General features: G+C 66.6%; 4 protein-coding genes across 13 annotated transcripts; 2 read left to right on the plus strand and 2 right to left on the minus strand.

The window, feature by feature from the left end:
- The first annotated feature begins 74 nt into the window (after positions 1 to 74).
- Positions 75 to 6,999, plus strand: UNC45A (unc-45 myosin chaperone A). Of its 4 annotated transcripts, none has more exons than XM_074880478.1 (20): positions 75 to 129; positions 435 to 593; positions 1,205 to 1,241; positions 1,347 to 1,522; positions 1,633 to 1,725; positions 1,980 to 2,147; positions 2,393 to 2,561; positions 2,759 to 2,929; positions 3,022 to 3,193; positions 3,392 to 3,692; positions 3,792 to 3,886; positions 3,962 to 4,103; positions 4,272 to 4,412; positions 4,612 to 4,739; positions 4,939 to 5,005; positions 5,144 to 5,257; positions 5,728 to 5,843; positions 5,925 to 6,042; positions 6,126 to 6,281; positions 6,489 to 6,999. In XM_074880478.1, exons 1-20 carry the CDS (start codon positions 118 to 120, stop codon positions 6,750 to 6,752), a joined length of 2,799 nt encoding a protein of 932 aa, XP_074736579.1. In that variant the 5' UTR covers positions 75 to 117; the 3' UTR covers positions 6,753 to 6,999. The 4 variants fall into 4 exon arrangements, 3 of the variants coding, with proteins under 3 accessions (XP_074736579.1, XP_074736578.1, XP_074736580.1); XR_012630406.1 differs by having other exon boundaries at positions 78 to 129; positions 432 to 593; positions 6,155 to 6,281; positions 6,489 to 6,730; XM_074880477.1 differs by having other exon boundaries at positions 78 to 129; positions 432 to 593.
- A 100-nt stretch (positions 7,000 to 7,099) lies between these two features.
- Positions 7,100 to 13,549, plus strand: RCCD1 (RCC1 domain containing 1). 6 transcript variants are annotated; one of them, XM_074880604.1, is made up of 7 exons: positions 7,100 to 7,256; positions 7,664 to 8,018; positions 8,714 to 8,835; positions 9,053 to 9,157; positions 9,379 to 9,531; positions 9,617 to 9,646; positions 9,882 to 10,315. In XM_074880604.1, exons 1-7 carry the CDS (start codon positions 7,100 to 7,102, stop codon positions 10,022 to 10,024), a joined length of 1,065 nt encoding a protein of 354 aa, XP_074736705.1. In that variant the 3' UTR covers positions 10,025 to 10,315. The 6 variants fall into 6 exon arrangements, 3 of the variants coding, with proteins under 3 accessions (XP_074736705.1, XP_074736702.1, XP_074736704.1); XR_012630433.1 differs by adding an exon at positions 13,433 to 13,549 and having other exon boundaries at positions 7,108 to 8,018; positions 9,882 to 10,100; XR_012630431.1 differs by adding an exon at positions 10,609 to 10,716 and having other exon boundaries at positions 7,108 to 8,018; positions 9,882 to 10,100.
- PRC1 (protein regulator of cytokinesis 1) lies at positions 10,405 to 13,597 on the minus strand. The gene is made up of 5 exons (XM_074880011.1): positions 13,403 to 13,597; positions 12,920 to 13,030; positions 12,641 to 12,751; positions 11,982 to 12,167; positions 10,405 to 11,233 (listed from the first exon to the last, which is right to left on the minus strand). Exons 1-5 carry the CDS (start codon positions 13,595 to 13,597, stop codon positions 11,156 to 11,158), a joined length of 681 nt encoding a protein of 226 aa, XP_074736112.1. The 3' UTR covers positions 10,405 to 11,155.
- A 3,911-nt stretch (positions 13,598 to 17,508) lies between these two features.
- On the minus strand, positions 17,509 to 25,070 carry VPS33B (VPS33B late endosome and lysosome associated). Of its 2 annotated transcripts, none has more exons than XM_074880600.1 (23): positions 24,886 to 25,070; positions 24,566 to 24,646; positions 24,429 to 24,490; positions 24,153 to 24,202; positions 23,764 to 23,831; positions 23,511 to 23,556; positions 23,056 to 23,150; positions 22,582 to 22,686; positions 22,080 to 22,176; positions 21,791 to 21,868; positions 21,417 to 21,490; positions 20,969 to 21,055; positions 20,793 to 20,883; positions 20,108 to 20,182; positions 19,750 to 19,814; positions 19,623 to 19,677; positions 19,497 to 19,543; positions 19,110 to 19,242; positions 18,772 to 18,845; positions 18,383 to 18,484; positions 18,134 to 18,209; positions 17,945 to 18,061; positions 17,509 to 17,674 (listed from the first exon to the last, which is right to left on the minus strand). In XM_074880600.1, the coding sequence occupies exons 1-23, from the start codon at positions 24,979 to 24,981 to the stop codon at positions 17,595 to 17,597; spliced, it is 1,854 nt and encodes a 617-aa protein (XP_074736701.1). In that variant the 5' UTR covers positions 24,982 to 25,070; the 3' UTR covers positions 17,509 to 17,594. The 2 variants fall into 2 exon arrangements, with proteins under 2 accessions (XP_074736701.1, XP_074736700.1); XM_074880599.1 differs by having other exon boundaries at positions 19,110 to 19,299.
- Between the last annotated feature and the right edge of the window lie 5 nt (positions 25,071 to 25,075).

Below are 25,075 nucleotides of genomic sequence, written 5' to 3' on the forward strand. Positions count from 1 at the left end.
GCGGCGCTAGAGGCTCCCTCCCGCCCCGCCCCTTCCCCCATCACGTGACGCGGGCGGTGGCGTCCGCGTTCCCTGGGCGATCGGCGGTGACGTCACGGGCGCGGCGAGAGAGGCGCGATGGAGGCGGGGGTGAGGAAGCGCCGGGGGGGCGGGAGGGGGGGGGGCTGCCGGGGGCTCGGGGGCCGCGGACGGGCCCAGCGCGATGAGGGCCGGTGCCCAGGGTCCGTCCCGGGGCGGCGGGGGGCGGCGGGGCCCTGTCCGGGGGGGTCCTGTCCCGGGCCCGTCCCGGGGCAGCGGGGCCCTGTCCCGGGGGGCCCTGTTGTCCCGGGCCCTGTCCCGGGCCCATCCCCGGGGCAGCCTCCCGGGGGGGATTCAGGGCGGTGCCCAGCGCCTCCCCCCGCGCCGCCCCTGTGCCAGCCGGTGCCCTTCAGCAGGTGACGGCGGGGCAGCTGCGGGAGCAGGGCAACGCGCTCTTCCAGGCGGGGGACCACGCCGCGGCCCTCGCTGCCTACACGGAGGCGCTGAGCCTCTGCGAGGCCGAGCCGGAGCGAGCCGTGCTGCACCGCAACCGGGCCGCCTGCTACCTGAAGCTGGTGAGAGCGGGGCGGGTGCGTCACCGCGGGCCCTGCAGGAACCTGCCCGGCCGCCCCGGCCTGCTGGGGCTGCGCTGCTGGCGGCTGCCCCGGCCCAGCCGCCTTCACCGCCTGCGCTGCAGCCCCTGGGCAGGGCCCTGTTAGTCCCCAGGAAGGGTCTTGTCAGTCCCCCGGCAGGGCACTGTCAGATGTTCCCTCCACTCACCTTTTCTCCCGGCCCTGCCCGCTGTCCCATCTCCCCTGCATGCTGTCGGGGCCAAGGCAGGGCCCTCCTGTCCACACCTGGGCTGCGTGTAACTCTGGGGCTGTTCCCCAGCACCTCTGATCTCCCACCGTGAGACTGTCCCTGAGGCAAGGGGGAACACAAGGAACTTCATGGGCTCGAGCAGGCCGGGAGCACTTGAAAAGCAGCAGGGGCCCTACAGTTCCTGTGAGGGTTGCGTTCTGGGAAGGGCAGGACGTCCTGCTGGGCTGGTCCCCTGTCCTCAGTGACGCTGTTCCCATCCCCAGGCCCCGCTCTGCTCTCTGCAGCGTGGGTGCTGGGCTGAGCAAGGCCTGCGCGGGCAGTGCATCAGGCCTTTCCCCCTCGCTGCCTCTCCCTCTCTCTGCAGGAGGACTATGCCAAGGCGGAGGCTGATGCGTCTAAAGGTACAGTCAGTGGTGGCTGGCAGGTGACCGGCCTCTGCGTGCTGCCCATCCGGGCAGGCCGGATCAGTCCAGGGCCTTTGTGGTAGATCCCCCACTTGTCTGCAGCCATTGAAGCCGACGGCCGGGATGTGAAGGCGCTGTTCCGCCGCAGCCAGGCGCTGCAGAAGCTGGGCCGCCTGGACCAGGCCGTCAGTGACCTGCAGCGCTGCGTGAGCCTGGAGCCCAAGAACAAGGCCTTCCAGGAGGCCCTGCGCGCCCTGGGGAGCAGCATGCACGAGAGGGTGAGCGGGGAGGCAGCATGGGGGGTGGGAGCTGCGGGGCTCCCCCCTGGTGTGTGTAGTGGGCTGAGGGAGGCAGCAAGGGCTGAGCGGCTCTTTCTGCTCTGTCCCAGATGAAGACGATGTCCTGCACGGACTCAAAGGTGGAGCAGATGTTCCAGATCTTGCTGGATCCTGATGAAAAGGATGCGGACAAGAAGCAAAAGGTCTGAGCTCTGGGGAGCGGCGGGCAGCACGGCTTGGCTGGAAGGCGAGGAGGGGAGGAGCGGTATTCGCAGGTCAGCACTGCTGGCTCCAACGGTGCTGCCCAGGGGAGGCCGGGCCGAACGCGCTCCCCGGAGCCTGGGGGTGGAAGGCAGGTGCCTGCAGCTGTGCTGGCTGCCCGGCCAGGGAGGTTCTCGGCCCATGATGGGCTGCTTTCGGGGTGGCAGGTGACCCAGACACGCCTCTCCTTCCCCAGGCTGCGCAAAACCTGATTGTGCTGGCGCGAGAGGAGGCCGGAGCAGAGAAAATCTTCCAGAGCGATGGCGTGCGGCTGCTGACACGGCTGCTCGACACAGCCAAGGCTGACTTGATGCTGGCAGCCCTGCGGACCCTGGTGGGGCTGTGCGCTGGCCACCGCTCCCGGGTAGGTCCCGCCATAGCCCTGCTCTCCCACTGGAATCGACGCTGGGGAGGCCGCAAAGCGCCTCGGGCAGGACGGCGTGGCTGGCCTCTGCATGCGCCCGGCTGCGGCCCGGCTGAGCAGAGGAGCTGCGAGCTGTCACCTGCCAGGCTTGAGCTTACGAGAGCCTTATGGCGGTGGGAAACAGTGCCAGGAAGCGCTGAGGCTTCCCCGCAGCCTCTTGTGGACGGTCGCACTTGTCCCTGCAGACTGCGGCCGTCCTGGCGGAGCTGGAGGCCCCTCGGCTCTCGGCAGTGCTGGGTGTGGAGCATGAGCAGGTGTCCCTGGCTGCCTGCAACCTCCTGCACGTGATGTTCGATTCACTGAAGGAGGGGCTGCAGAAGGATTTCCGTGGCAAGGAGGATGCGGTGGTGCCAGGTGGGTGGGGAGAACACCCTGGGGGGAGGCCCTGGGTGGCCGTGGGCCACAGGCTCCAGTCCAGGGTTGGTACGAAGTGGAGCTGGGGAGTGGGAGCCCCCCACCCGGTTGCAGCAGCGTCTGCTGCTAGCCTCACCGCGGCGGAGGTGAGGCCCGTGCCTGGGGCGCTCACTGCTGGGCACTGTCTCTTCTGGAAGATTCTTCCAAGGACCTGAAAGTGCTGATCAAGCACCTCCTGGAGCTGCTGGTGCTGGAAGGGGCATCTGCTCACGGCCGGGACAACGCCCTCAACCTGCTCATCAAGGTGGTGCCCAGGAAGTCGTCAAAGGAGACCAACAACAGCCTGAGCCTCTGGGTGATCGACCAGGGTGAGTGGAGTGGCCTGCAGCATCACCACGCCTCGGGGGGGCCACACCCCCTCCTGCTCCTCACCGGACGTTTGACCTCCACGTCCTCCTAGGCCTGAAGAAGGTCCTGGAGGTGGGAAGCACCGTGTGCGGTGCCCCGGGCAGCCTGCCTGTGACGGAGAACAGCCGGATGAGTGCCTCGGTTCTGCTGAGCAAGCTTTACGACGACCTGAAGTGCGACGCTGAGAGGGAGAACTTCCACCGCTTGTGCAAGGACTATGTGAGGTGAGCCCGGGCCTCCCTGGGGGGGATCAGCCTCATGCAGCCTTCAGGGAAGTAGCAGCCCCCCCATCCCCAGATCTCTTTGCCCTTGGCGATAAAAGCAGATCGCAGACCGTGTTGGGGTTTGGCAGGTGGGGCTGCCAGCAGCTGAAGGCAGTGGGAGGGCTCAGCCTTACCCTTCCTGGGGATCTTCCCCTGCAGGAGCTGGTTTGAGGGGCACGAGCTGGCTGGGAAGCTGCGGGCCGTCCAGGCAGTGTCGTGCCTGCTGCAGGGCCCTTCGGACGCTGGGAACGGGGTGCTGGAGCTGGAGGGGATGATGGACAGCGTGCTGTCGCTCTGCGCCTCCGTCTGCGAGGCCCACCAGCTGGTCGCGGTGGAGGCGCTGATCCACGCTGCCGATAAGGCCAAACGCGCCTCCTTCATCACCGCCAACGGCGTCAGCCTGCTCAAGGAGATCTACAAGCACAGCGAGAGGGACAGCATCCGCATCCGGGCGCTGGTGGTGAGCGCAGCGGGTCCCCAGTGAGGGCTTTGGGGCCCTCGCAGGCACCTCAGGGTGACTGTGCCCGTTGTGCCCCTGACGCTCTGCTGCTGGCCACAGGGGCTCTGCAAGCTGGGCTCTGCTGGGGGCACCGACTTCAGCATGAAGCAGTTCGCCGAGGGCTCCACGATGAAGCTGGCCAAGCAGTGCCGCAAGTAAGCAAGTGCGGTGGGTGTGGGGTGGGGGAACGGGGTCCCCCTGCAGCCTGGGCTCACGGGGCCCCTCTTCAGGTGGCTCTGCAACGAGGCGATGGACGCAGGCACGCGACGCTGGGCCGTGGAGGGCCTGGCCTACCTCACCTTCGATGCAGACGTCAAGGAGGAGTTCGTGGAGGACAAGGCGGCGATGCAGGCCATGTTCCACCTGGTCAGGGTGGGTGCTGAGCACCATGCCGGTGGCATGGGGCGGCGGACGCTGGGGGAACGTGCCAGCAGGGGTTGTGGGGCTCACGCTGTTGGGGTGAGGGGTGCGCGGCGGCGCTGGGTGGGCTCGGGGCCTCTCCCCGTCGTGGGTGTGACGGGTGCCCTGTTACCGCCGCAGTCGGAGGACCGGAGCGTGCTCTACGCCGTTGCCTCCACGCTGGTCAACTGCACCAACAGCTACGACCATGAGGAGCCGGACCCCCAGATGCTGGAACTGGCCAAGTACGCCAAGCAGCACGTCCCGGAGCAGCACCCCAAGGTGAGCAGGGGGGCATGGCCGTCCCCGGGGGCTGCTGGGAGCCCTGACCCCAGAGGAGAGCGAGTGGGCAGGTGGGCAGCACCCGGGGCTCTGAGTGGGGACAGGGGGGTCCTTGGGGCCTCAGGGTGGGGTGGGAGCCCTCGCAGCGCATGGCAGGCTCATGCCCCCAAGCTGAGCGATGACCATGCCTCTGGGACAGGACAAGCCGGACTTTGTGAAGCGCCGGGTGCGGAAGCTGCTGACAGCTGGCGTGGTGTCCGCTCTCGCCTGCATAGTGAAGAGTGAGAACCCGGCACTCACTGACTCCTGCCGGGAGCTGATTTCCAGGTACGGGGTGTGCAGGGGGGTGGCAGAGAGGGAGTTGGGTTCCTGCCCTTGTCCTCCCAGTGATCTGACGTGCCTGTGGCGAATGCAAGCTGCTAAGAACAGAAAGTGTCCAGGAGCGGCGTAGCCTGGGCCCGCTGCGGGTGCCTGGGCTCTGTTGGGACCCACTGTGGCAGGTCCCCAGCTCCGGCATTGTCCCTAGGGTGTTCCTGGCGCTGGTGGAGGAGGCGGAGGACCGGGGCGGTGTGGTGGCACAGGGAGGAGGCAAGGTGAGGGGACTGGCCCCGCGGTGCTGCCATGGGGCTCCGGGGAGGGCTGGGGGGCTGTGGCATGGCAGGGGACAGTGCTGACTCTGTCCTGCGCAAGACGTGGGGCTGTGGGACTGGCTGCTGTGACTCTGCCTGCAGGCTCTCATCCCCCTGTCCCTGGAGGGCACCGAGGTGGGGCAGACCAAGGCGGCTCAGGCCCTGGCAAAGATCACCATCACCTCCAACCCCGAGCTGGCCTTCCCCGGAGAGCGGGTCAGTGGGGGGGGACCGGCTGGGGAGGACGGGCCTGCCCAGGCGGTCCAGGCTGTGGGGGAGCTGCCGTGGGCACAGACTCGCCCCCCACGCTGCTGTGGCCGGGCATGTGTCTGCTCTGGGGAGACGTTGGGCTGAGCAGGGCCCGGAGGGGCAGCCCCAGCGGGACTGGGGCAGGGTGGGCTTCGGCGCCTCCTCGCCCACCAGGAAGGGGCTTGGTAGCCCTGGGGCTAAAGGGCCACCGGTCCGAGGTGGGATCTGCGCCCTGGAACTGCCAGCAGGGGTTTGCCCTTCCCTGAGGAGTGGGGCAAGACCCTTGGTGTTCTGCACAGAGAGGACCTAGGCCTGACTGTGGGAGCAGCTCTGCCTTTAGGCTGGGCTCAGGGGGCTCCCCACACCCCCCTTCCCCCCGGGGTGCAGAGTCCCTGCCCCTTGCGCAGGGTCCGAGCCCTGTGCTGCCATCTCCACAGATCTACGAGGTGGTCCGGCCCCTGGTGAGCCTCCTGCACCTTCAGCGCACGGGACTGGAGAACTTCGAGGGGCTGATGGCCTTGACCAACCTGGCTGGGATCAGCGAGAGGCTGCGGTAGGAGCTGCACCGGGGCGGGGGGGAGAGCCGTAGGGGTGCAGCCCTGGGTGGGCAGCGCTGACGCCTGCCCCGCTGCAGGCAGAAGATCCTGAAGGAGAAGGCCGTGCCCATGATCGAGGGGTACATGTTTGAGGAGCACGAGCTGATCCGGCTGGCGGCCACGGAGTGCATGTGCAACATGGCCATGAGCAAGGAGGTGAGGGCTGCGCAGGGGCAGGCTGGGGGGCTGCTCCTGGCCCCCCATACCCCCACACCCCCCCTCCTCCTCCTCCTCGGCAGGTGCAGGAGCTGTTCCTGGCTGAGGGTAGCGACCGGCTGAAGCTGATGGTCCTGTACAGCGGGGAGGAGGATGAGAAGCTGCGGCGGGCGGCCTCGGGGACCCTGGCCATGCTGACCGCCCTGCACCCCGCCATCTGCAAGCGCATCCCCCAGGTGGTGAGTGACCAGCAGTGCAGCGGGGGACACCCAGACCCCCCAGGACAGCACCTGCCATCCCCTACGCCCTCCCTGCTGGAGTGGGGTCCTGGTGCTGGCCCTGGGAGCCACAGGGCAGCCTCTCCTGGCCTCTGCGCCAGGGTCGGGGGGCTCTGGGGGCCCCTCTCGCGAGGGGCTGCGCTGAGGGTGGCCCCGCTCCCCCCGCAGACGGTGCACTGGCTGGAGATCCTGCAGGCCCTGCTGCTGAGCCCCAGCGCCGAGCTGCAGCACCGTGGCGCCGTGGTGGTGATGAATATGGTGGCGGCGGAGCGGGAGGTGGCGGAGCAGCTCATGGCCAGCGAGACACTGGAGATCCTCTCCGTGCTAGCCAAGGACGACCAGGACAAGCCCCGCGTGGCCCAGGCAGCCAAGGCGAGCCTGGCCCAGGCCGTGGCTTACGGCCTCATCCAGCCCAACCCCAGCCAGGCCTGAGGCTGCCCGACACTGACTCACACGCTGCTCAGGGACGGTTGCTCACCGCTCGGGGCTGGTTGCCCACTGCTCGGGGCTGGTTGCCACTCTGCTGCCCCAGGGCTATGGCTGCGCTGGGGGCACCTGTCCGGTGCCCCGGGGGCCAGGGGGGAGGATGGGGCTGGCCGCTGCCACCGTCTGCCTTAACCGGGGGGGCCGGGGCCCCGCCCGGCGACACCGATCGCACTAAAGCTGCTCTTGGACCACGGCCCGGGCTCTGTCCATCTTTCCGTCCATCCGTCGGTCGCGCCGCCCCCCCCCGGGTGCCGTCTCCTCCCCCCCCGTTCCGCCCCCCGTCCCGCCCCGTCATGGCGGCTCCGCGCCGCTCCTGGTTCGTCTTCGGCTTCAGCACCGAGGAGGCGGCGGGAGAACCGGGGCCGGGGCCGGGCCCGCGGCGGCTGGAGCCGGGCCCCGGGGGGCTCCGCCGCGTGTGGCCCGCCTGGAGCTACGTGGTGGTGGAGACCGGTGAGCGCCCGAGGCCGGTGCCCCCGGTCCCCGTTCCTGCCGCGGGCCCCCATTTCCCGCGCCGCTCCCCTCGGTCTATCCCGTCCGCTCCCCCCCGCTCCCTGACGCCGGTTCCCCAGGATGTCCCCTCCTTCCCCTCCAAACCCCCCGGCGGTGCTGGTCCCCCCCGGGGTGTTCCCGTTGCCCCGGAATGCCCCGTGTCCTCCCCCCAGCGCCGTTTTCCCGGGATGTCCCGTTCGCCCACCGCGCCCCGAGGTGCCGGTTCCCCCGGGACGCTCCGTCGCCCCCCCCCCCCAGCGCCGGTTCTCCGGGATGTCCCCTTCTCCCCACCTCCCCATCCCCCCGAGGCGCCGGTTCCCCCGGGATCCCCCCATCCTTCCCCGCTGCTCACGGCCCCGGTGCGGCAGGCGCGGGGCTGGAGCTGCGGAGCGCGGGGCTGCGGCGGCGGCTGCGGGGCTGGGCCGAGGCGCTGCCCTCCGAGACCCACCTGGTGCTGCGGGGGGCGGCGGGGGCCCGCGCCTGGCCGAGGGCGGCGGCGCTGGGGGCGGCGCCGCTGGGCCCCCCCGCCTGGAGCCGGGCGCTGCCGCCGGGGCCTCGCCGCCCCCCGCCGCTCCCGCTGCTGCCCGGAGGGTTCGCCCGGCCCCGGCCGCCCTTCTTCACCCCCCTGCCCCGGGGGGTGCGGGCCCGCCGGCTGGTCCTGGGCCATGAGCACGTCCTGGCGCTGGGCGCCCGCGGGGAGGTTTACGCGTGGGGCGGCGGCAGGTGAGCGCGGGGGGGGGCCGTGGGGGGCAGGAGGGGTGTGGGGGAGGATGCGGGTGTAGGGTGCGGCCATCCCGTGGAAGGGGTGCAAGGGAGAAGGGGGGGGTGTAGGGGGTATGAAGGGGATGGGGAGGAATGGGGGGGCAGGAGAAGGGGGGCAGCAGGGAGGGACGGCGGTGGGTTTGCCGGGGGGTCAGGAGGGGAAGAGGGAACGTGTGGGATTAAGGATACTGGGGAGGAGTGTGCTGGGGGGGGACAGAGAGGAAGACGGGGGTGCAGGAGGGAGAACGGGGAGGATGTGGGGGATACAGGAGGGACTGTGGGGGCTGCAGGTGAGAGGATGTCGGGTGGGGGGGTCACCGCAGGGTCTGAGCCCCCCCCGTTAGCTTGCAGGCCTAAGACAAACCAGTTCAGGTTTCTGTAGCGTTGACTGATTAGTCACCACGGTAAAATAATGAAGTGATAATTACCTGATCAGTAAACTAATCGGCTGGTAAACACACCGCCCTTGGTGCCTGTGCCCCTGCCACAACCCCCTGTCACTGGGGTCCTGGGGGCCGGGCCGGCAGCAGCAGCACGGGCAGGAGGGGCTGGGTCAGGACTGTGGGCTCACGGCGGGGCAGGGGGGCCCGAGGGCGGTGGGGTGCGGGAGGTGTGGGTCTGTCTGTCTGTGTCTGTCCCTGTGCGTCTCTCCGCAGGCACGGGCAGCTCGGCCACGGGACGCTGGAGTCGGAGCTGCAGCCGCGGCTGGTGGAGGCGTTGGCCGGCGTGGCGATGCGGGCGGTGGCGGCCGGCGGGTGGCATTCGGCCAGCGTGAGCGGTGAGGGGCCGTGCGGGCGCGGAGGGTTGGGGCGGCCGGCAGCAGCGTACGGCCCTGGCACTCCCGAGCCCCACGTCACTGTTACCCCCGGTCCCGGGGGTGTGCGGCGCTGGACTGTGCTGGTGCCCCTGCAGCACCCAACCGCTGCTGCAATGGGGGGGGTCAGCGCCGAGCTCTGCTCCGGGGACACCCCTGATGCACTTCCCCCCTCCCGCAGAGGCCGGAGATCTCTACATGTGGGGCTGGAATGAGTCGGGCCAGCTGGCTCTGCCCTCCAAACCGCTGGCGGAGGAGCGGGCACAGGACAAGGACACGGGGGCAGGTGAGGGTGCTGCTGGTCGGGGTGGGGGCAGTGGGGGGGTGCTGGGTCCCTGCGGCGGTGCTGGCAGTTTGGTGTGGGGTCAGCAGTTGGTGTGAAGCCAGTAGCTCTGTGTGGGGATGGTGCAGCTCGGTGTGGGGCTGGTAGCTGGGTGTGGGGCCAGTGTGGCTCGAGGCTGGCAGAGCCCAGTGGCTCCGGGGCACTGAGGGTCGTCTCTTCCCCAGGGGATGCCGAGGTGACGCCACGCCGGGAGCCGCCGGCTGCCGAGGACACCACGTTCGTTTCCATCCAGGCGTTCCCGGCGCTGCTGGACCTGCCGCAGGAGCAGGAGGTCAGCGGGGTCAGCTGCGGGTCCCGGCACACGGCCGTCGTCACACGTGAGTGCCCGGCTCGGGCGGCGCCCCGGGGTGGGGGCAGCTGATGGGGTCCGGCGCAGGCTGATGGGTGCTGTCCCGGTTGCAGGAGGCGGCGAGCTCTACACCTGGGGCTGGGGTAAGATGCCTTTGCTGGGGTGGAACGATGCCCCCAGGACCCGCTTTTGTTTTCTGCTTCTTTCCCCTCGGCTGCTGTTACTTGTGTGATGAGTTATTTCAGAGCCCCGGGTCCCTGGCTGGAGCTGGGTGGAGGGGGGTGCTCCCACATTTCTTCCCTCCGCCCCCCAAAATGGCCCGGGAGCTGAGGGCAGAGGCCCCAGGGCCGCATCGTGGCACCACTGTGGTGTCTGCAGGTAAATACGGGCAGCTGGGACACGGGGACAGCGGCAGCTGCGACCGCCCGCGCCGGGTCCAGTACCTGGAGGCCGAGGGGCTGCGGGCGGAGGAGGTGGTGTGCGGGCCCTGGACCACCTACGTCTGCGTGCTGGAGCCGTGAGGGCCCCCCCAGCCCCCCACATCCACATGCTGGAGCCATGAGGGCCCCCCCAGCCCCCCACCATGACAGCAGCAAGGTGAGGAGCACACAGGCACACTCTGCTCCTGCCCCCCAGCTGCCAGGACCAGCCCCAGCACCACCCATCCCCCAGGACAGGATCAGGCCGGGTTTAGTCTGGGTGAGCTGAGCTCACCCTGGAGCTGGGCTGGTGCCTGACGCAGCCGCACGAGCGCTAAGGCCGACCCTGGGAGAGGCTGAACACATTTATTACATAAACTTTCTGGTAACGGCTGCGGTGGTGATTTGTGCTGTGTACAAAGGACGTTCCCAGCTTCCCCCAGCCCCCCTGGAGCCAGGCCCCCACAGACACAGACAGCAGTGGCTTTATACACATAAACTTATTATTTCCATCAACAGTATATACAGAGTTACAGAACAAGGGGACAGAACCTGGAGAATAAATAACAGCAAGTGGGGGACTGTAGTGATAACAAGGTGCAAATCAGTCATGAGCAGGGACAGACACAGACATCTTTGCTACCAAAGGTGCATGTGGGCTGAAGCGCTGGGCTCGCTGTCCCCAGGCCTGCTGCTCCCCCTGCCACTGTGGGAGAGATGAGACCCTCAGCCCCACGCCCAGCCTGCAGCAGGGGTGAGCCCAGTGCTCTGGGGCCAAGCAAAGGCTCTGAAACCAGCTGCCGCCTCAACCAGGCTGCTGCGCTGCCAAGAAAGGGAGAGGCTGGTGCCTGACAGCTACAGAAATGGAGAAGAGCCCTCAGGTAGGTCCTGTCTGTCCCAGAGTACCAACGCTCACCCCAGGGGGCTGCAGCCAGAGCCAGCCCCCACTGCTGCACTATCCTAACATACCCTAAACATGACCGTGTACTCAAATCTTTAATCACAAACATTAGCAAGAATTACCTAAATAAAAGCAAGTATTTAAAAGTGCCCCTTTCACACCCTACCCTGGCAGGCAGGACCCCCCCACCCCCCCAGAGCGCCATGCTGGCCCCAGGGAGGTCTGGGACCCAGGTAAATTAATCCTGGAACTTTGGGGGTGTGGGGGGAGGTCTCTGCCTGAGCAGTGATCTCTACAAAACTACGAGCAGGGGGAGCCTAGGGGTCCGCGCATCAGCAGAAGGCGGTGGTGGTGGTGGAGTTCAGGACGCGGGAGCTGCTGTCAGATCTGGAAGCCTTTGAAAGTTCGCGCTGTGGAAAGAAGAAGTGGGAGAGGGGTGTGAGGGGGCAGAGGGCAGAAGCAGGAGGAGCTGCTGCCCATGAAGCCCCCGGCTGGGAAGCAAAGAGGCTGCCCAGCAGCAAAGGCAGCAGGAGGGCAGGGACAGCCCTGCCCCGCTCCTGGAGAGAGGGTACACAGAGCAGGAACCTGCCTCGTCACAGACAGGCACCTTCCTGCCCCGTGCACGAGCCCGGGGGAACCCTCAGCACAACCCCGGGCACACGGGGCCACTCTGCCCAGTGCTGCCCCGACGTCGGTGCTTGTGAAGAGCAGTGGCTGCTGAAGGCAGCAAAGCCCCATCCGTCAGCGGGAGCAGCCTCTGCTCACCAAGCGCAGAGACCCGCAGGAAAGGGGGGGCCCTTGGTCCTGATGCTCAAGCAGCTGGAGATAGACCCACCTCGCACAGCGGGGCTGTTCCGGGGGTCCCGGGCCACGCACGGCTTTACCCGGGGCTGGGGGGTGCCCCCCACATCAGCGTTTCTCTTGCGTTTGCTCCCCACGGGGCTGCTCAGGGCCTTTGACACGAGCAGTGCTTGGCCTCAGCCACTAAACCTCTATTTTTTAAGTTCTTGATAAAGAGCCAAGAGATCCGCCAGGCTGTGTGGGGACAGCGGGAGGGCTGCAGGGAGCTGCAGCCCCGTGGGGGGCTCTGGGGGGGGCAGGGAGCACAACCCCTGTGCTGCCTAGCGAGGGGAGGTGGGTTTAGAAGAGGTGAATTACCGCAAACTCAGAATAGGTGCTGGCAACAGAATTAACGCTGTGGTTACGCTGGGCAGGGGCTGCGGGAGTGCACCCACCGCTCAGGGTGGTTCCGTTCAGCTGGGACATGTTCTCCTTGTTCCTCTCCTGGTGTCCAGGACGGGACGGCTTTGCCGGCAGGCGGCTGGGGGTCCGAGCCTGGCCAAACTGTGGGAGGAAGCAACAGTTAGACAGGACACAAGAACCAAGTGGAGCTTAGGGGAGCTGCGCTGGCCTCACTGCCTGTCACTCTGCGACACTCAGGGAGGTTCAAGCTCCAGGATCCCTCCAGGGCCAAATTCTGATCCCAGAAATATGCAGCACCACACCCACAATTTGAAGGAACCCCCAAGCTGCAGGCTCAGCACAGAGGTATGCTAAAAAAAAAAAATATAATTCTGTGCTGGAGGAAGATTTCCTGGGTGCTGTTACTACCCTCCTCCTCCCTCAGGTCCCAGAAATTCCCCACCAGGCTCAGGGCAGCCCAAGGCTATGGACAAAGGGGGGCTCCTGCACCCCAGGAGCCTGGCAGGGCGGTGGCAGAGCAGAGCACAACAGCAGTCGGAGCTGAGCTGTCCTGGCTCACCCCTCTCCTCCCCAGCCCACCCCACCGGGCAGGGGCTCCCCGGAAAGCTCCTGACCTTCCCTCCAGAAGGTGGCAACCGCGAGGTGGGTGAATGGTAGATGGTTCCCCCAAAAGCCAAGCGGATGGTGCTGTTGGGTGTAGCGCTGGAGATGGAAGTGCCATTGAGCTGAGGGGAAGAACAGAACACGCGTCAGGCAGGGAGGAAACCGGCGGCTGCACTGCGCCAGGGGAACCAAGGGACCCTGTCCCGCTCCCCTCCCGCCCCGCAGCACCCCGCATCTCCCCGGACCCCGCAGGGTCCCAGCACGTCTGCGCTGCTCTGCACAGAGTTTACCTTCCTTGCTTTGCCAGGCGTGTGGGGGCCGAGCACCCGGCGCTTGATGGCTGTCTGTGGGGTGCTTCCGTACATCATCTCCGTCTCGATCTGGCGGCTTTTCTTCAGTTGCTGCAAGAGATCCGCACTCACCAAGGCGAGCAGAGGAGCCGGGGAGCGGCCGCTCGCTGCTGGTTGCCAGGGGAAGGGCCGGGTGGTGGCAGCGGGTGATGCCCCGCGGGCAGCGCATGGCCAGACAGCCGCGATGGCAACAGATTTACAGGTGTCCAGAGCCACCCTGCGGCTCCAGCACAGAGAAAGGGGCTCAACACCGACACTGACAGCAACGGACACCAGTCCCAGCGTCAAAGAAAGGCGACCGCGCACAGAGCCACTCCCAGGTGGAGTGTGAGAAGGCCGAGAGCCCCGGGCAGCGCTGGAGAGGTGGCTGGGGCAGCTCCCCCACCCGTGCCAGGCAGGGCCAGGAGGCAGCTTCACACTCACCCGCTCCTGCTTCTGCTTCTCTTTCTCCAGGTGGTACAGCTGCCACTGCTCAGTCACGTACTCCATGAAGTGCTGTCCCTTCACCAGGAAAGCCCCCTCAAACTCTGCCTCCCAGGCCTGGACTCTGGTCTCCAGCTCCTCCTGCAGCTGGTGGGGACACAGGGGCAGGGTGAAGGCTGCCCTGAGCACTGGCATCTCTCCCTGGTCAGCGCTACGCTGGCCTACTCGGCACTACAGCTTCTTCTCCAGGGCCGAACCTACCTTGGAAAGGGTCTTCTGCAACCTTGCTCGCTGCTTCTCTTCTTTCAGCAGATTTCCCCCACGGTTGGTGAAACGACTGGGGTCAGTTGCTTTCCTCTAGTACAGGAGGGAGGTCAGGAGACGCCCAGACGGTGCCCAGCCTCAGCCCGACAGACACCCCGCAGGACAGAGGCCCTGGAGGAAGCCACCCCCGCCACAAACCACACCAGCGCTCTCGATACAGCACCCCATCCCCTCGCCGACCCACTGCAGTTTCCTGCTGCCTCCCTGGTCTTTCCCAGCAGCACTTTGCACACAGGAGTGGTGGCGTGTGCTGCCCGGAGACCCAGCGCGTTCCCGCTCGGACAATACCTCCAGCTCCAGGAACAGCTTCCAGCTCTCCTCCCACTTCTGGACAGCCTCAAACAGATCTTTGTGTGTTTCATAGTAGCTCTTCATCTTCCCCACCTCAGCATCGTGCAGCTCGAGCAGGGTCTCTGTGTAGTCCTCTGGAGAGGGTACAGAGGCAGGTTGAGGAGCAGCTGGATCCCCACGCCCCTGGGAGCCAAGGGCAGCCCCTCTCCGGGGAGTCGGCGAGCAAGAGCCAGCACCCACCATCATAATAGGGGCTGAAGCCTTCCCGCTGCTCCTGACTGTAGAAGCATTTGTCCCAGTAGCCAGCCAGCTCTTCCCGGATTGCCTGGATCACAGATTTCATGTTCTGCAGCTTCAGCTCCTCCAGATGGTCGACTTCCAGCTGCAGCTGCCAACGAGATCAAAGCACACACTCAGAGAAGGCAGTGCAAGAAGAAGATGAGCAGAACAGGATTTATCTTCTGTAGAAGCTACTTTCTAAGATGAGGCAGTCACCAGCACCAACTCCCAGGTCCTCCACCCGCAGGGGCAGGATTTATCCTGCTCACCTCGCACCCAACTGCTGGAAGCGGCTCCTCGGCTCTGGCAGAGCCCAGAGGGTGAAACCCTGAGCTGCCGCTCCCAACCCTCCCGCTCCAGGGGTGTGGGATGGTCCTTACAGCTTTCCTGGTTTTGGCTCTGGACCCAGCCACGTGCACGGCAGAAGCCTCTCTCTCCTCCACAGGAACCTGCAGCCTCTCCCAAAGCGCAATGATTCTGGAGCGCAGCTCTGCGCACACAGCTTCGTTCAGGGACCGCTGGCCTTCCAGCTGCAGGGGGAGAGTGCAGGGTCAGCGCCAGCGCAAAGCCACTCGCTCATCGTCCATGATCTCCCTGCAAAAGCTCCCGAAAGGATGTTGAACACCCAGGCTGGTTGGAGGCCAAGCAGTTGCTCTCGACACCACGATGCTGACTGCTGCCAGGACCCTTCACCAGCCCCAAGAGCCACCGGCACTGCCTCAGCGCACCAGCGTACCTGCTGCAGCAGATCCTGGAGGGCAGCAAGGTTGTCCTTGGACAAACAGAAGGCTTCCTCGTCCTCACACACCACGTCCCGCTCAAAGCTCGTGTCTGGAGTGTGGTCCAGCTCCTCCATGAGGAGGATGATTTGCCGCTTGCTGCTGACAAACTCTTCCCGCCTTTGCTCCTGGAGGCGACAAGTGGCATTAGAAACCGGCAAGCGCCTCGCATGCCGCCCTCAGCAAGATCCTCCCCCGCTCCGTGTACCTTCTCAGTGGCCAGGGAGGCCAAGTGGCGCCTGTACCGGTCCAGGTCCTCCAGGCTGGGCACGGCGTTGCTGTCGATGCAGAAGGGGGTTGTGCAGAGGATGTCGCACAAGTCTCGATCTTGTTCTTGCAGGGTTTTCAGCTCATGCTTCCTGTCCCTTTTCTGCTTTAACATCACTTCCACACGGGTCCGCAAATTCTTCTCCATCTGCAGAATGGTACTGTCTTCCTCTGCCTACAAGAGTCCAGACATCAGCTCTCTTCTCCACAGCTCTCGCAGACCTGACTCGCATAATTAGGCTTCTTAAATGAAGACTGGGGACGCGGACCCTAGTTCTGAGCAAGATGTTCCCCAGGAAGGTGCAAACGCAGCACCAACACACAAAATGAGATGCTGCAAGGCACCCGACCTCCTCACAGCCATCGCCCAACACCCAACCCGCGAGGAGCCACAAAGCCCTCGGCTCTACCAAGCATCAGGAAAAGTGGTTTTGAAGAGGTGTTTGCCTTGTGAGCTCCGGCCTCATAAGATGCCTGGGCAGAGGCTGCTGCCAGCAGGATCCTGGGAGTGAAAAGTGATACCTTACCTCGAAGGGGTCCAGCTGGAGCTCCCTGCAGAGGGTGTCAAGCTCCTTCCGACACAGGGCAATGCTCTTCAGGAGACGCTCCTTCAGACTCTCCTCCTCTGCCACCATCATGTCCAGGAGACTCTGCGGCACAGGTGGGGTTAGGGACAGGCTGCGGGGCGAGAAGGGGCCGCGCACGGGAGCAGGCAGGCGGGGGAGGACCACAGCCCCAGACCTGCTGCTGGGGCTGAGTGAAGGCCCAGAGGAAGGGGTCAGCAGCAGGGGGTGCCCAGCAGGATTGGGGGTAGCACAGAGGCACGGCAATGTCCCTGGGTGCTCCTGACCCAAGCGGGGACCTCCCACTAGACCCAACTAGCCCTGAACTCGCAGCCTAGCCCAGGGGGGCCCCGAGAGAGAACTCTGGGTGAGCTCAGGCCAAGCTGTCCTGGCCCTGGCCCTGGCCCCAGCCCCGGCCCAGAGGAGCTCCCGCTGCAGCCACAGGCCCAGCAGCAAGCAAGTGTGGGGTGGACAGCAGCTCCAGGGACACCCCCCAACTCCCCCCGCGGACCCCCCTACCCCCTGGGGACGCCCGCACCTCGCACGGACCCCCTTACCCCCTGGGGACCCCCGCACCTCGCGCGGACCCCCTTACCCCCTGGGGACCCCCGCACCTCGCGCGGACCCCCGCACACCCCCCGCTCCCCTCACCTTGATGTGCTTCTTGACGACCTCGGTGCGCTCCAGGCGCTGCTCCTCGGGGATGCCGATCTCCTCCCAGATGTCCCGCAGCGCCGCCATGGCCCGGTTCAGGCACGACACGGCCTCGGCCGCCAGCACCTCACTGAGGGCACCGGGGCCCACCGGCCATCAGCGGCCGCCGGGCGGGGCGCGCCCACACCCCCTCCGCCCCCCGCCCGTGTCCCCGCCGCCCAGCCCGTGTCCCCCGTCCCCCGCCGCCCCCGGTCCCGGTCCCGGTCCCGGTCCCGGTGCCCCCGTACCTCTTCCTCATGGCGGCCGCCCCGCTCCGCTCTCGCTCTGCGCTCGCCACTCGCTCCGCCGATTCAAACTCGCCTCCCGGACGCGTATTGGCCGCAGCAAGCGCCCGCCTCAGCACAAGGGCCCGCCTCAACACAAGCGCCGGTCTCAGCACAAGGGCCCGCCTCAACACAAGCGCCCGCCGCAACCGCCGCTCAGCCGCACCCTCTCCGCCAGCTCTGCCCAACCACCGCCCTCGCGGCCGGCCCCGCCCCAAGCCGCCAGCCAGCCAATGGCAGCGAAAAGCCTTCGGCGCCGCTAACCAATCAGGAGCGAGGCCGGTGCCGTCACGGGTAACGGGCAACTCCGCCGCGAGGCGGGGTGGGCGCGTGCGCGCGTCATTTGACCAGGGGGGCGCGTGCGCGCGTCATTTGACAGGGGGGCGCGTGCGCGCGTCATTTGACCAGGGGCACGCGGTGGCGCGCGCAAGGCCACACTCCCCGGGCAGTGCCTCAGCCACGCTGCGCATGCGCCCTGCTGGCGCCGGAGGCCCCGCCCCCCAGTACAAGGACCGCCCCAACACCGGGACGGGGACCCCCAGTCCCAACCTCCCTCCCCACACAGGCGCTGCCCCCGCGGGACCCCCCCGGGCCGCAGCGCCGTGACGGAGCCGGAGCCGGGTGGGTGCCAGGACAGATGTTTATTGGCACAAGGGGGGCACGGAGGGCGGCAGAGCCCTCCCCAGCCGCCGCCCCCCAGCCCGGCCGGGCCTCAGGCCTTGGCCTCGATCATGGCCTCCATCATGCGGGCGCTGTTGGTGATGGCCGTGGTCAGGAAGATGAACTTGCACCCTGTGGGAGAGGCCCCACCAGTGCCCCGCCAGCCCCGGCTGCACTGTGGGGCAGAGCTGGCGCTCACAGAGCGGTTCCCAGCTGAGGGAATGCCGACCAGGGGGGCCCACGGATCTCCCCCACCCCCTGCTTCCACGCAGCTTCAGCCACGGCTGACACCCAGCATGGCTGCTGCTCGGCTTTACGATGTGGCTGCGGGAGCCCCCCGGCTCCTGCCTGCTCACTGCCCCTCGGCGGGCAGCGAGCCCCCCGTCCCACTGCGGCTCCTACCTCTCTCCTTCCCCAGAAACCGCAGGGCAGCGATTTCGGAGAAGGTGCAGCCCCCCAGGAAGACGGCGAGGACGACGCGCTGGGACTCCCAGGCGGGGTTGTCCTCCACGGCGCTGTCTGGAGGCGGCAGAGCGCTGTCGGACCCACCGGCCCCAGGCCCACCCGCCCCCAGCCTGACGCTGGTGCTACCTGAGACGGAAAACTCGTTGCCATTGAGCAGCCGCACGACCTCCTCCAGGCCCAGCCAGCCCCGGCGCTCCAGCACCTGAGGGACAGGGCAGCAAGTCAGGCCCAGGTCAGGCCCAGGTCAGGCTCAGCAGAACCCGGAGGGAGGCAGTGACCAGCAGACGAATGCCACTAGCTGCAGCCCCGGGTGGAGGGACCCCCCAGGGCTCGGGGGGACGCCCGCAGTGCTCTGCCAGCAGCAGACGGGCTCACCTGCTCGATGATCTTGCAGCTCAGGGGGACGTAGGCCCCACTGAACACATAAGCCATGTCCCGAGGCATTTTCAGGTCGTACTCTCCGTCCACCCGGGGGATCTGCAGAGATGTGTGATGCTCAGGGTACGGGACTGCTCAGGGCCCCACCAACCCCCTCAGAGGCGCCAGTGGGTGAGGAGGGACAGACCCTCAGAGCAAGCCTCTGCCACGCCCTGCCCACACCTGCAGCCTGGGCAGGCTGTGCATCCGACTCCCAGGGACGGAAATGTCACCTCTGACACCCCAGGACCTCTCCTCCTCCTCAGGACAGAAGCCACAGAGCTGCCCTCCCCAGCAGTGACCCCCTGTCCCGGGGAGAAGCCCCCCCACTGCCTGTGAGGACATACCAAGCCCAGCTTCTTGCTTATGGCTCGAAAATTGCTCTTCCTGGCCAAAGAATTAAATGCATCTGTGATCTTTCCTGGAAAAGAAGACGAGGAGAAACAGCTCAGGGCCTCTGGCTTTGTCTCAGACCATCCAGCTGCAGGCTGGGCCGAGGGGCTGCGCCGAGCTCTAGGAGAGGGCCCTGCTCGCAGCTGCATCGCTGGGGACGTGCTCCGCGCCTGCAGCGGCCGCATTTGCCAGGTGCTTCCAGCCGGCTCTGAGGCAGCAGCTCCCAACAGGGCAGGTCTGTCCGTGGGCTGCCCCCAGCCCAGGGGACATGCGGGGGAGAACTGGCTCTCACCTGCGGCGCGGTCCGTCACCAGTTTGCTGACTTTGCTCTCCACGGCAGTCAGGGTCTCTCCCGCCGCCTGCTCGGTCAGCAGCCCCACGCGCTTCAGGTTGTGGAAGGTCAGCAAGTGCTCAGGCCCATAGCTCTGGGGAGGGGACAGCTGGCTCAGTGCAGAGCCCCAGCTGCCAGCAGGGGGCTGCGTCTGTGGGGAGGCTGCTGAGAACAACCCCGCGGGCAGGGGCACGGGCAGAGCTCAGGGCTTGTGCAGAGCCTGGGGCTGCCCTGCCGAGCCAGCCCGAGCATCCCTGGGGGTGCTGCTGCCCGGCGCCAAGCCACAGCAGGGAGGGGAAGCCCCGTCCGACACGACGCTGGCGCTGCTGCAGGCCTCCAGACGCTCACCTGCAGGTACTGGGTTTTGAGGGAGCGGTAGTCTTTGGGGATGAGACCTGTGGGGAGCACCGGGCTGAGCTCGGCACCAAGGCTGGGGGGACCCCGGTGCCGCCCCTGCCTGCCCCGCGCGCTCACCGTTCTCCGTAATGGACAGGAGGCACATCAGGCGCAGGCTCTCGATGGGGGATACCTGGGGGGGGAGTAGGTCGTGAACCCCCCACCACGGGACGGGGCGGCCGGAGCATCTCCGGTGCGCTCTCACCTGCCGGTCGATGTGCTCCTCAATGAAGCTGGTGCTCTCACGCACGTCGACACCTTCCAACAGAGCTGTGGCGTGGACCAGCCAGCGTCACTTCACTTGCCCCCAGGGCTCTCACCAGGATTCTGGGCTTGGCCGCCCTCCCTGAGCCCCAGGGAGTGGGGCAGGCTTGTGATGCTGGGCCCCCCACCCCACCCCAGCCCTCTGAGGATGCAGCTTGACCCTATTTAAGACCTCGAGAACCCCCTTGAAGGACTGCAGTCACACCAGGGGCACCCAGGTGCAAGGCTGCACAGGCCTGGGGCAAGTGGGTCAGGGCAGAGGGCAGGGAGCAAGGATTGGGACAGGGGACAGCACTCACAGTGTTCAGCCTTGATCATCTCCTGGAAGTCCTGCTTGGTTTTCTTCTTCATGATGGACTCACAGGCACCAATATCTGCGTCACAAAGAGAATCACAGAATCATCAAGCTTGGAAAAGCCCTTGAAGATCATCCAGTCCAACCATTAACCTCACACTGACCGTTCTCAACTCCACCAGATCCCTCAGCGCTGGGTCAACCCGACTCATAAACCCCTCCAGGGATGGGGACTCCATCCCTGCCCTGGGCAGCCCATTCCAACGCCCAACAACCCCTTCTGGAAAGAAATACTTCCTAAGAGCCAGTCTAACCCTGCCCTGGCGCAGCTTGAGGCCATTCCCTCTTGTCCTGTCGCTTGTTCCTTGGTTCAAGAGACTCATCCCCCCCTCTCTGCACCCTCCTTTCAGGGAGTTGTAGAGGGCGATGAGGTCTCCCCTCAGCCTCCTCTTCTCCAGACTAAACCCCCCCAGTTCCCTCAGCCGCTCCCCATCAGACCTGTGCTCCAGACCCTGCACCAGCTTCGTTGCCCTTCTCTGGACATACTCGAGGTGCCGCTCTGGGGGTGTGACAAGCCCCACGTATCGCTTGTCACTGCCCGCCCCCCCCTCCCCCAGCTTCCCCCAGGAGCCCAGGCAGCTGCCGGGCGCAGGCCTCTCCCTCCCCGCTGTCCCGGCCGCAGCTCCTACGCAGGCTCAGCAGGCGATGCTCTTGCTTTAGTCCCTTCAGTTCCTGGGAGACAAAGTTCTTCATCTGCTTGATGTCCATGCCGCGGCGCCGCTGTGGGAGACAGAGCACCCGGGGAGGTGACAGGGCTGCATGGGGACAGCAGGGCAGGCGTCCCACGCCCTGGGGCGATGCTTACGTCGTACTGTGCCTGCAGGTTACGCGACTTCTGGCTCAGGAAGCCAAACACGCTGGAGAAGTGCTCGTTCCGAATCTGGCTGAAGACCTGCGGAGAGCACCGCGGCTGTCAGCGCTGGGCATGTGCCCCACACTCCCCTGTGCCAGCGCGGGAGCCCCAGCCCCTGAGCCGACACTTGCCACCAGCCTGAGCAGGGTGACGAGGGGATAACCCCCCCAGGGCGGTCAGTGCCCCAAAATACCGACTGGCCGGCACCACGCACCCCGCAAGCAGGGACCCTGCCCACGCAGACCACGTTTCTCTGGTCTTTATGCCCTGACCCATCCCAAACATGTGCTCCGAGGCCCAGCAGCTCCCGGCTGCTCCTGGCTCAGGCTCAGGGAAGGGGAAGTGCCCCATTCAGCCTCCTCCCGGTGCCACAGGGGACCTGCTTCCCCCGAGGACTCACTTTGTCCTGGGCATTGAGCAGCACCTTAATACTCTTGTCAGAAGAGGTGACGTCTGGCCCAAAATCCACACTCCCTGCAGAGAAGGATGAAGAGCTGCTTTGCCCCAGCACTAGTGACACCCCCAGACACATCAGCCCTGCTGCGAAAGGCAGCAGAGATGGGGGATGCCCACCCTGCTGCTTGGTCAGACCAAGGGCCATCATCATGGGCAGCCTCCAGCAGCACCCAATGCTGGGACCATCCCCGCAGGGAGCAGACTCGGGGCCGCAGCACACAGGCCCTGGCTCTGGCAATGCCGGGCCCGATCCCCGGAGCCTCTCACCAGGCGGGTGCAGGGCCCCGTACCACCCTGTCACCCTCCCGGGCAACCTACCGCACTTGATGCGGAAGGTGTCGTCCACCAGCCCCTCATACACCACCTGGGAGCACAGTGCTGTCACGTAGTCTGTGTCTGCAACAAGAGACGGAGTCCAGGATGCCCTCCTGCTCCTCCTGCCTCCCCTGCCCAACACTGCCCTGCCTGGCCTCGACCACTGCAGCCAGCCGCCCCTGCCTCCTCCTGCTCCCTGCCTGGTTCACCAGATCCTTCTCCAGGCGAGCTGACAGCCAAGCTGCTCCTCCTTGCCCAGCCCTCGCCCACTGCCCACCTCGCTCCAGCCTACCTCTGTCCATGAGGAAGACGTTGCCAATCTCGGGCTTCCTGCCCTGGCCGTCGCCCTCGCTCTCCTCCTCCAGGTCCCGCCACAGCTCGTAGCTCATCTGTGACAGGCAGAGTGTGGCAGAGCCCAGGGGAGCAGCCCCAGGCTCCCCCCAGCACCAGCCCCTCCTGCACTGCTGTGGTCCAGTCAGGACACGAGCCAAGGGACAGGGACAACCTGCAGACCTGGGGCCCAAGCGCTTCCCCTTACAGGGCGGGGGGAGCTCCACAACACCCCAACGAGCAGCAGATGCTGTGGCGGCTGCCCCTGCCCAACCTCAGCACAGGCAGCACTGGCTGTGGGACGGCAGAGCCCCCCACAAACCTGCCGAGCCCCCCGGAGCTGCCTGGAACAAGGCAGCAGCATGGTGTACCCTCTGCAGTTGGTGGGGCTGGATTCCCTGCAAGCCGTGCCCCTTACGGGGAGCCGAGGGGGTTCCCTGCACTCCGGCCGAGCCCGGCCGTACCTTGGCGCACCGGCCGATCCCGTAGGCCTTGCCGAAAGGCCCATACAGGGAGTTCAGTAGCTGCAAGGCTCGGGCAACCGAGTTGATCCAGCGGTGATCTCCCTCCTGGAGGGATGAGGAGACATTGGGGAGTGGGTCCAGGCTGGGTGGGAAACAACTGCCACGTCGGGGAACGCGGCTGGAGATGCAGTAGGCCTGGGCTCGGCACTTCCAGGAGGAACGGGCACAGGAACGAGCCGGGATGCCCCAGAGCTGCTGGGGAGGGAGCAGAGGAGGGGGCAGCGCGGGGGGGCTGCGTGCGGAGGAGGGGAGGCATCACTGCCCCTCAGAGCAGCCGCCCCCAGCAAAAGCCGCCCTGGGACAGCAGAAAGGGCCTGCAGCGAGGGCTGAGGACAGCGAGATCAAAGCTCTCCTGTCCCGAGCCCCACACGAGCAGGGACAGGGCTGCCACCCCGCAGGGCAGCGTCCACTGACCAAGAAGTAGTCACGGAAGAACTCGGGCAGCTCCATGCTGATGATGTCTTCGTCCAGGGGCAGCAGGTAGAAGGACCATTCATCACAGGTGACATCTGCATTTGGGACAGGGAAAGGTGACAGTTGCCCAACCCGCAGCAGGAACAGCCCTAAGGATCACACCAGCCCGACAAATGGGGGTGAGGGGAGCAGAAAGCCGGGGCCTCCCTGCAGGGCTCCGTGGCAGAACCCTCCCTCCTCCCAGAAGACAGAGCAGAGGTGCCAACGCTGCGGCATGCGCACACCTGCCTGCAGGCAGCAGCCAGGCTGAGGGGAACCTGTGGTTCCTGCCCACGCTCTGGCCCTGCCAGCACAGGGATCCCAGTACTGGGATTCAACTGGGATTCTGCAGCCTTAGAGCTACCGTGAGCCAGCCCTCGGGGAGGGGAAGGGGCCGGCGCCGCAGCTCCACTCACCACCAAAGACTCCCTCTTCCTCCAGCACCATCTCACAAGCATAAAACTGGAAGAGAAGGAGAGACCCTCAGGGCCCAGCGGAAACGATCTGGCGATGGAGGGGCCCAGCTCATTCCCAGGCATCGCAACATTTGGTTTTGATTAAACATTTCTGGATTAGAAATGAAGAACTTTTGGTGTCTGTAGAAGGGTTGGCATGCCAGGCAGACACAGAGCAACAGGGTAACTGGCAGCAGAGCGCGGCCAGACTGACCTTTTGGGGGCTGAAGATAATCTTGTACTTCCTGCTCCTCCCCGACATCTTGTCAGCATTGACAATATCTGCGGACAAAAAACACGTGGACTCTACAAAGGCTGCCCACCCCCTGAACGGGCACAGCTCCTCTTGTCTAATGAGCTCCAGGGTCCCACACCTCACAGGACCCCAAATACCCCAGGCAGTGAGAAAAACCCTGGGCGGGGGGCCCGTCTGCTGAGGCTGTGACCTCGCCGAAAGCCCTTCTCAAGCCCACTTGACACCGGTAGCCCAGAGCAGCGACCCTCAGCCCACGGGATGCTCCCCACACCTGCGTGTGCCCACGAGGCAGCCGCAGCCCCAGCCTCGTCGACAGCGGGTGACAGCCAACAGCCCCTCGCACTCACCGGCGATGTACCGCATGGTCTTGATCCGCGGCCGGACGAGGAAGCAGAACCTGCAGTCACAGAGGGGAGGCAGAGGCCCCTTATGCCCAGCCCTTCCCTGGCCCCCTTCCCTCAGCAGCTCTGCCCTGGGACCCGTCTGGTCCAGCAGAGCCGAATCCTGAGCTGGAAGAGGCACAATCCCCCCCACCTGCCTCCCGATCCCGCCAGCCTGGCCCAGCTTTGGGGAGGCTGCAGGCCCGGTGGGCAGCCCGGGGGCTGCTGCAGCGGGGGACTCACTGGTCGCTGGTGCTGAGGGCCGGCCGGCTCTCCACCTTGTACAGCTTGTCCACCTCGTGCTGCTGCAGGGAGAGGTCGGGGCGTGAGTGGGCAGCGCAGGCAGCGCAGGCAGCTGCCCACCCCAGCCCCCGCGGTACCTTCAGGATGGAGACATTGGCGATGCGGTCCAGGGGGCTCATCAGGTCGGCCTCGATGAACAGGTCCTTCTTCCCGGGGAGCTGCGGGCAGGTGGGGCGTGGGGCCAGCGCCCCCCCGCTGCTCTCTGGCTCCCACCCCGACGGCCCCGGGGGCTGATCCCGGGGTCGAGAGCCCCACCGCCGCCCCCGCCCCCGCCGCATCTCCAACCCCCGTCCCCGGTGCGGGATCCCCCCGGGGTGCGGCCCGCCCTCGCCGCCGTCCTCCGAAGCCTCGCCCGACCCCCCCCGCCCCGGGCGGTTCCCCCCGGCCCGGCCCGGACCTGCTCCAGCAGGTAGATGAGCTGGTCCCGCGCCAGCCGCTTCAGGATGCCGAAGTCGGGCGGCTCGGGCACGTCGCGGCGCCCGGCGAAGGCCATGGCGGGGCTGCGGGGAGCCGCGGGGGGCGACGCGGCGCCCGGAACGCCCGAATGCGGCCGCGGGCCCCGGCGGAACCCGGCGGCGGAACCCGCG

The sequence above is a fragment of the Strix uralensis genome, chromosome 11 (genome assembly GCF_047716275.1).
Source record: "Strix uralensis isolate ZFMK-TIS-50842 chromosome 11, bStrUra1, whole genome shotgun sequence".
Classification (NCBI taxonomy): domain Eukaryota; kingdom Metazoa; phylum Chordata; class Aves; order Strigiformes; family Strigidae; genus Strix; species Strix uralensis.

Coding starts and splice junctions, on each gene's coding strand:
- RCCD1 (XM_074880601.1), top strand. CDS start 7,447: ATGCCCCGTGTCCTCCCCCCAGCGCCGTTTTCCCGGGATGTCCCGTTC. Junction 8,019..8,713: donor TACGCGTGGGGCGGCGGCAG/GTGAGCGCGGGG, acceptor GTCTCTCCGCAG/GCACGGGCAGCTCGGCCACG. Junction 9,647..9,881: donor GCTCTACACCTGGGGCTGGG/GTAAGATGCCTT, acceptor TGGTGTCTGCAG/GTAAATACGGGCAGCTGGGA.
- PRC1 (XM_074880011.1), bottom strand. CDS start 13,597: ATGCCAGTGCTCAGGGCAGCCTTCACCCTGCCCCTGTGTCCCCACCAG. Junction 12,752..12,919: donor CGCCTGGCAAAGCAAGGAAG/GTAAACTCTGTG, acceptor TCTTCCCCTCAG/CTCAATGGCACTTCCATCTC. Junction 12,168..12,640: donor TGCCACCTTCTGGAGGGAAG/GTCAGGAGCTTT, acceptor TTCCTCCCACAG/TTTGGCCAGGCTCGGACCCC.
- VPS33B (XM_074880599.1), bottom strand. CDS start 24,981: ATGGCCTTCGCCGGGCGCCGCGACGTGCCCGAGCCGCCCGACTTCGGC. Junction 20,183..20,792: donor GCATCGCCTGCTGAGCCTGC/GTAGGAGCTGCG, acceptor TTTGTGACGCAG/ATATTGGTGCCTGTGAGTCC. Junction 18,846..19,109: donor GGTGACGGACCGCGCCGCAG/GTGAGAGCCAGT, acceptor CTTCTTTTCCAG/GAAAGATCACAGATGCATTT.
- UNC45A (XM_074880477.1), top strand. Junction 4,413..4,611: donor TCCCGGAGCAGCACCCCAAG/GTGAGCAGGGGG, acceptor CCTCTGGGACAG/GACAAGCCGGACTTTGTGAA. Junction 6,282..6,488: donor GCAAGCGCATCCCCCAGGTG/GTGAGTGACCAG, acceptor CTCCCCCCGCAG/ACGGTGCACTGGCTGGAGAT.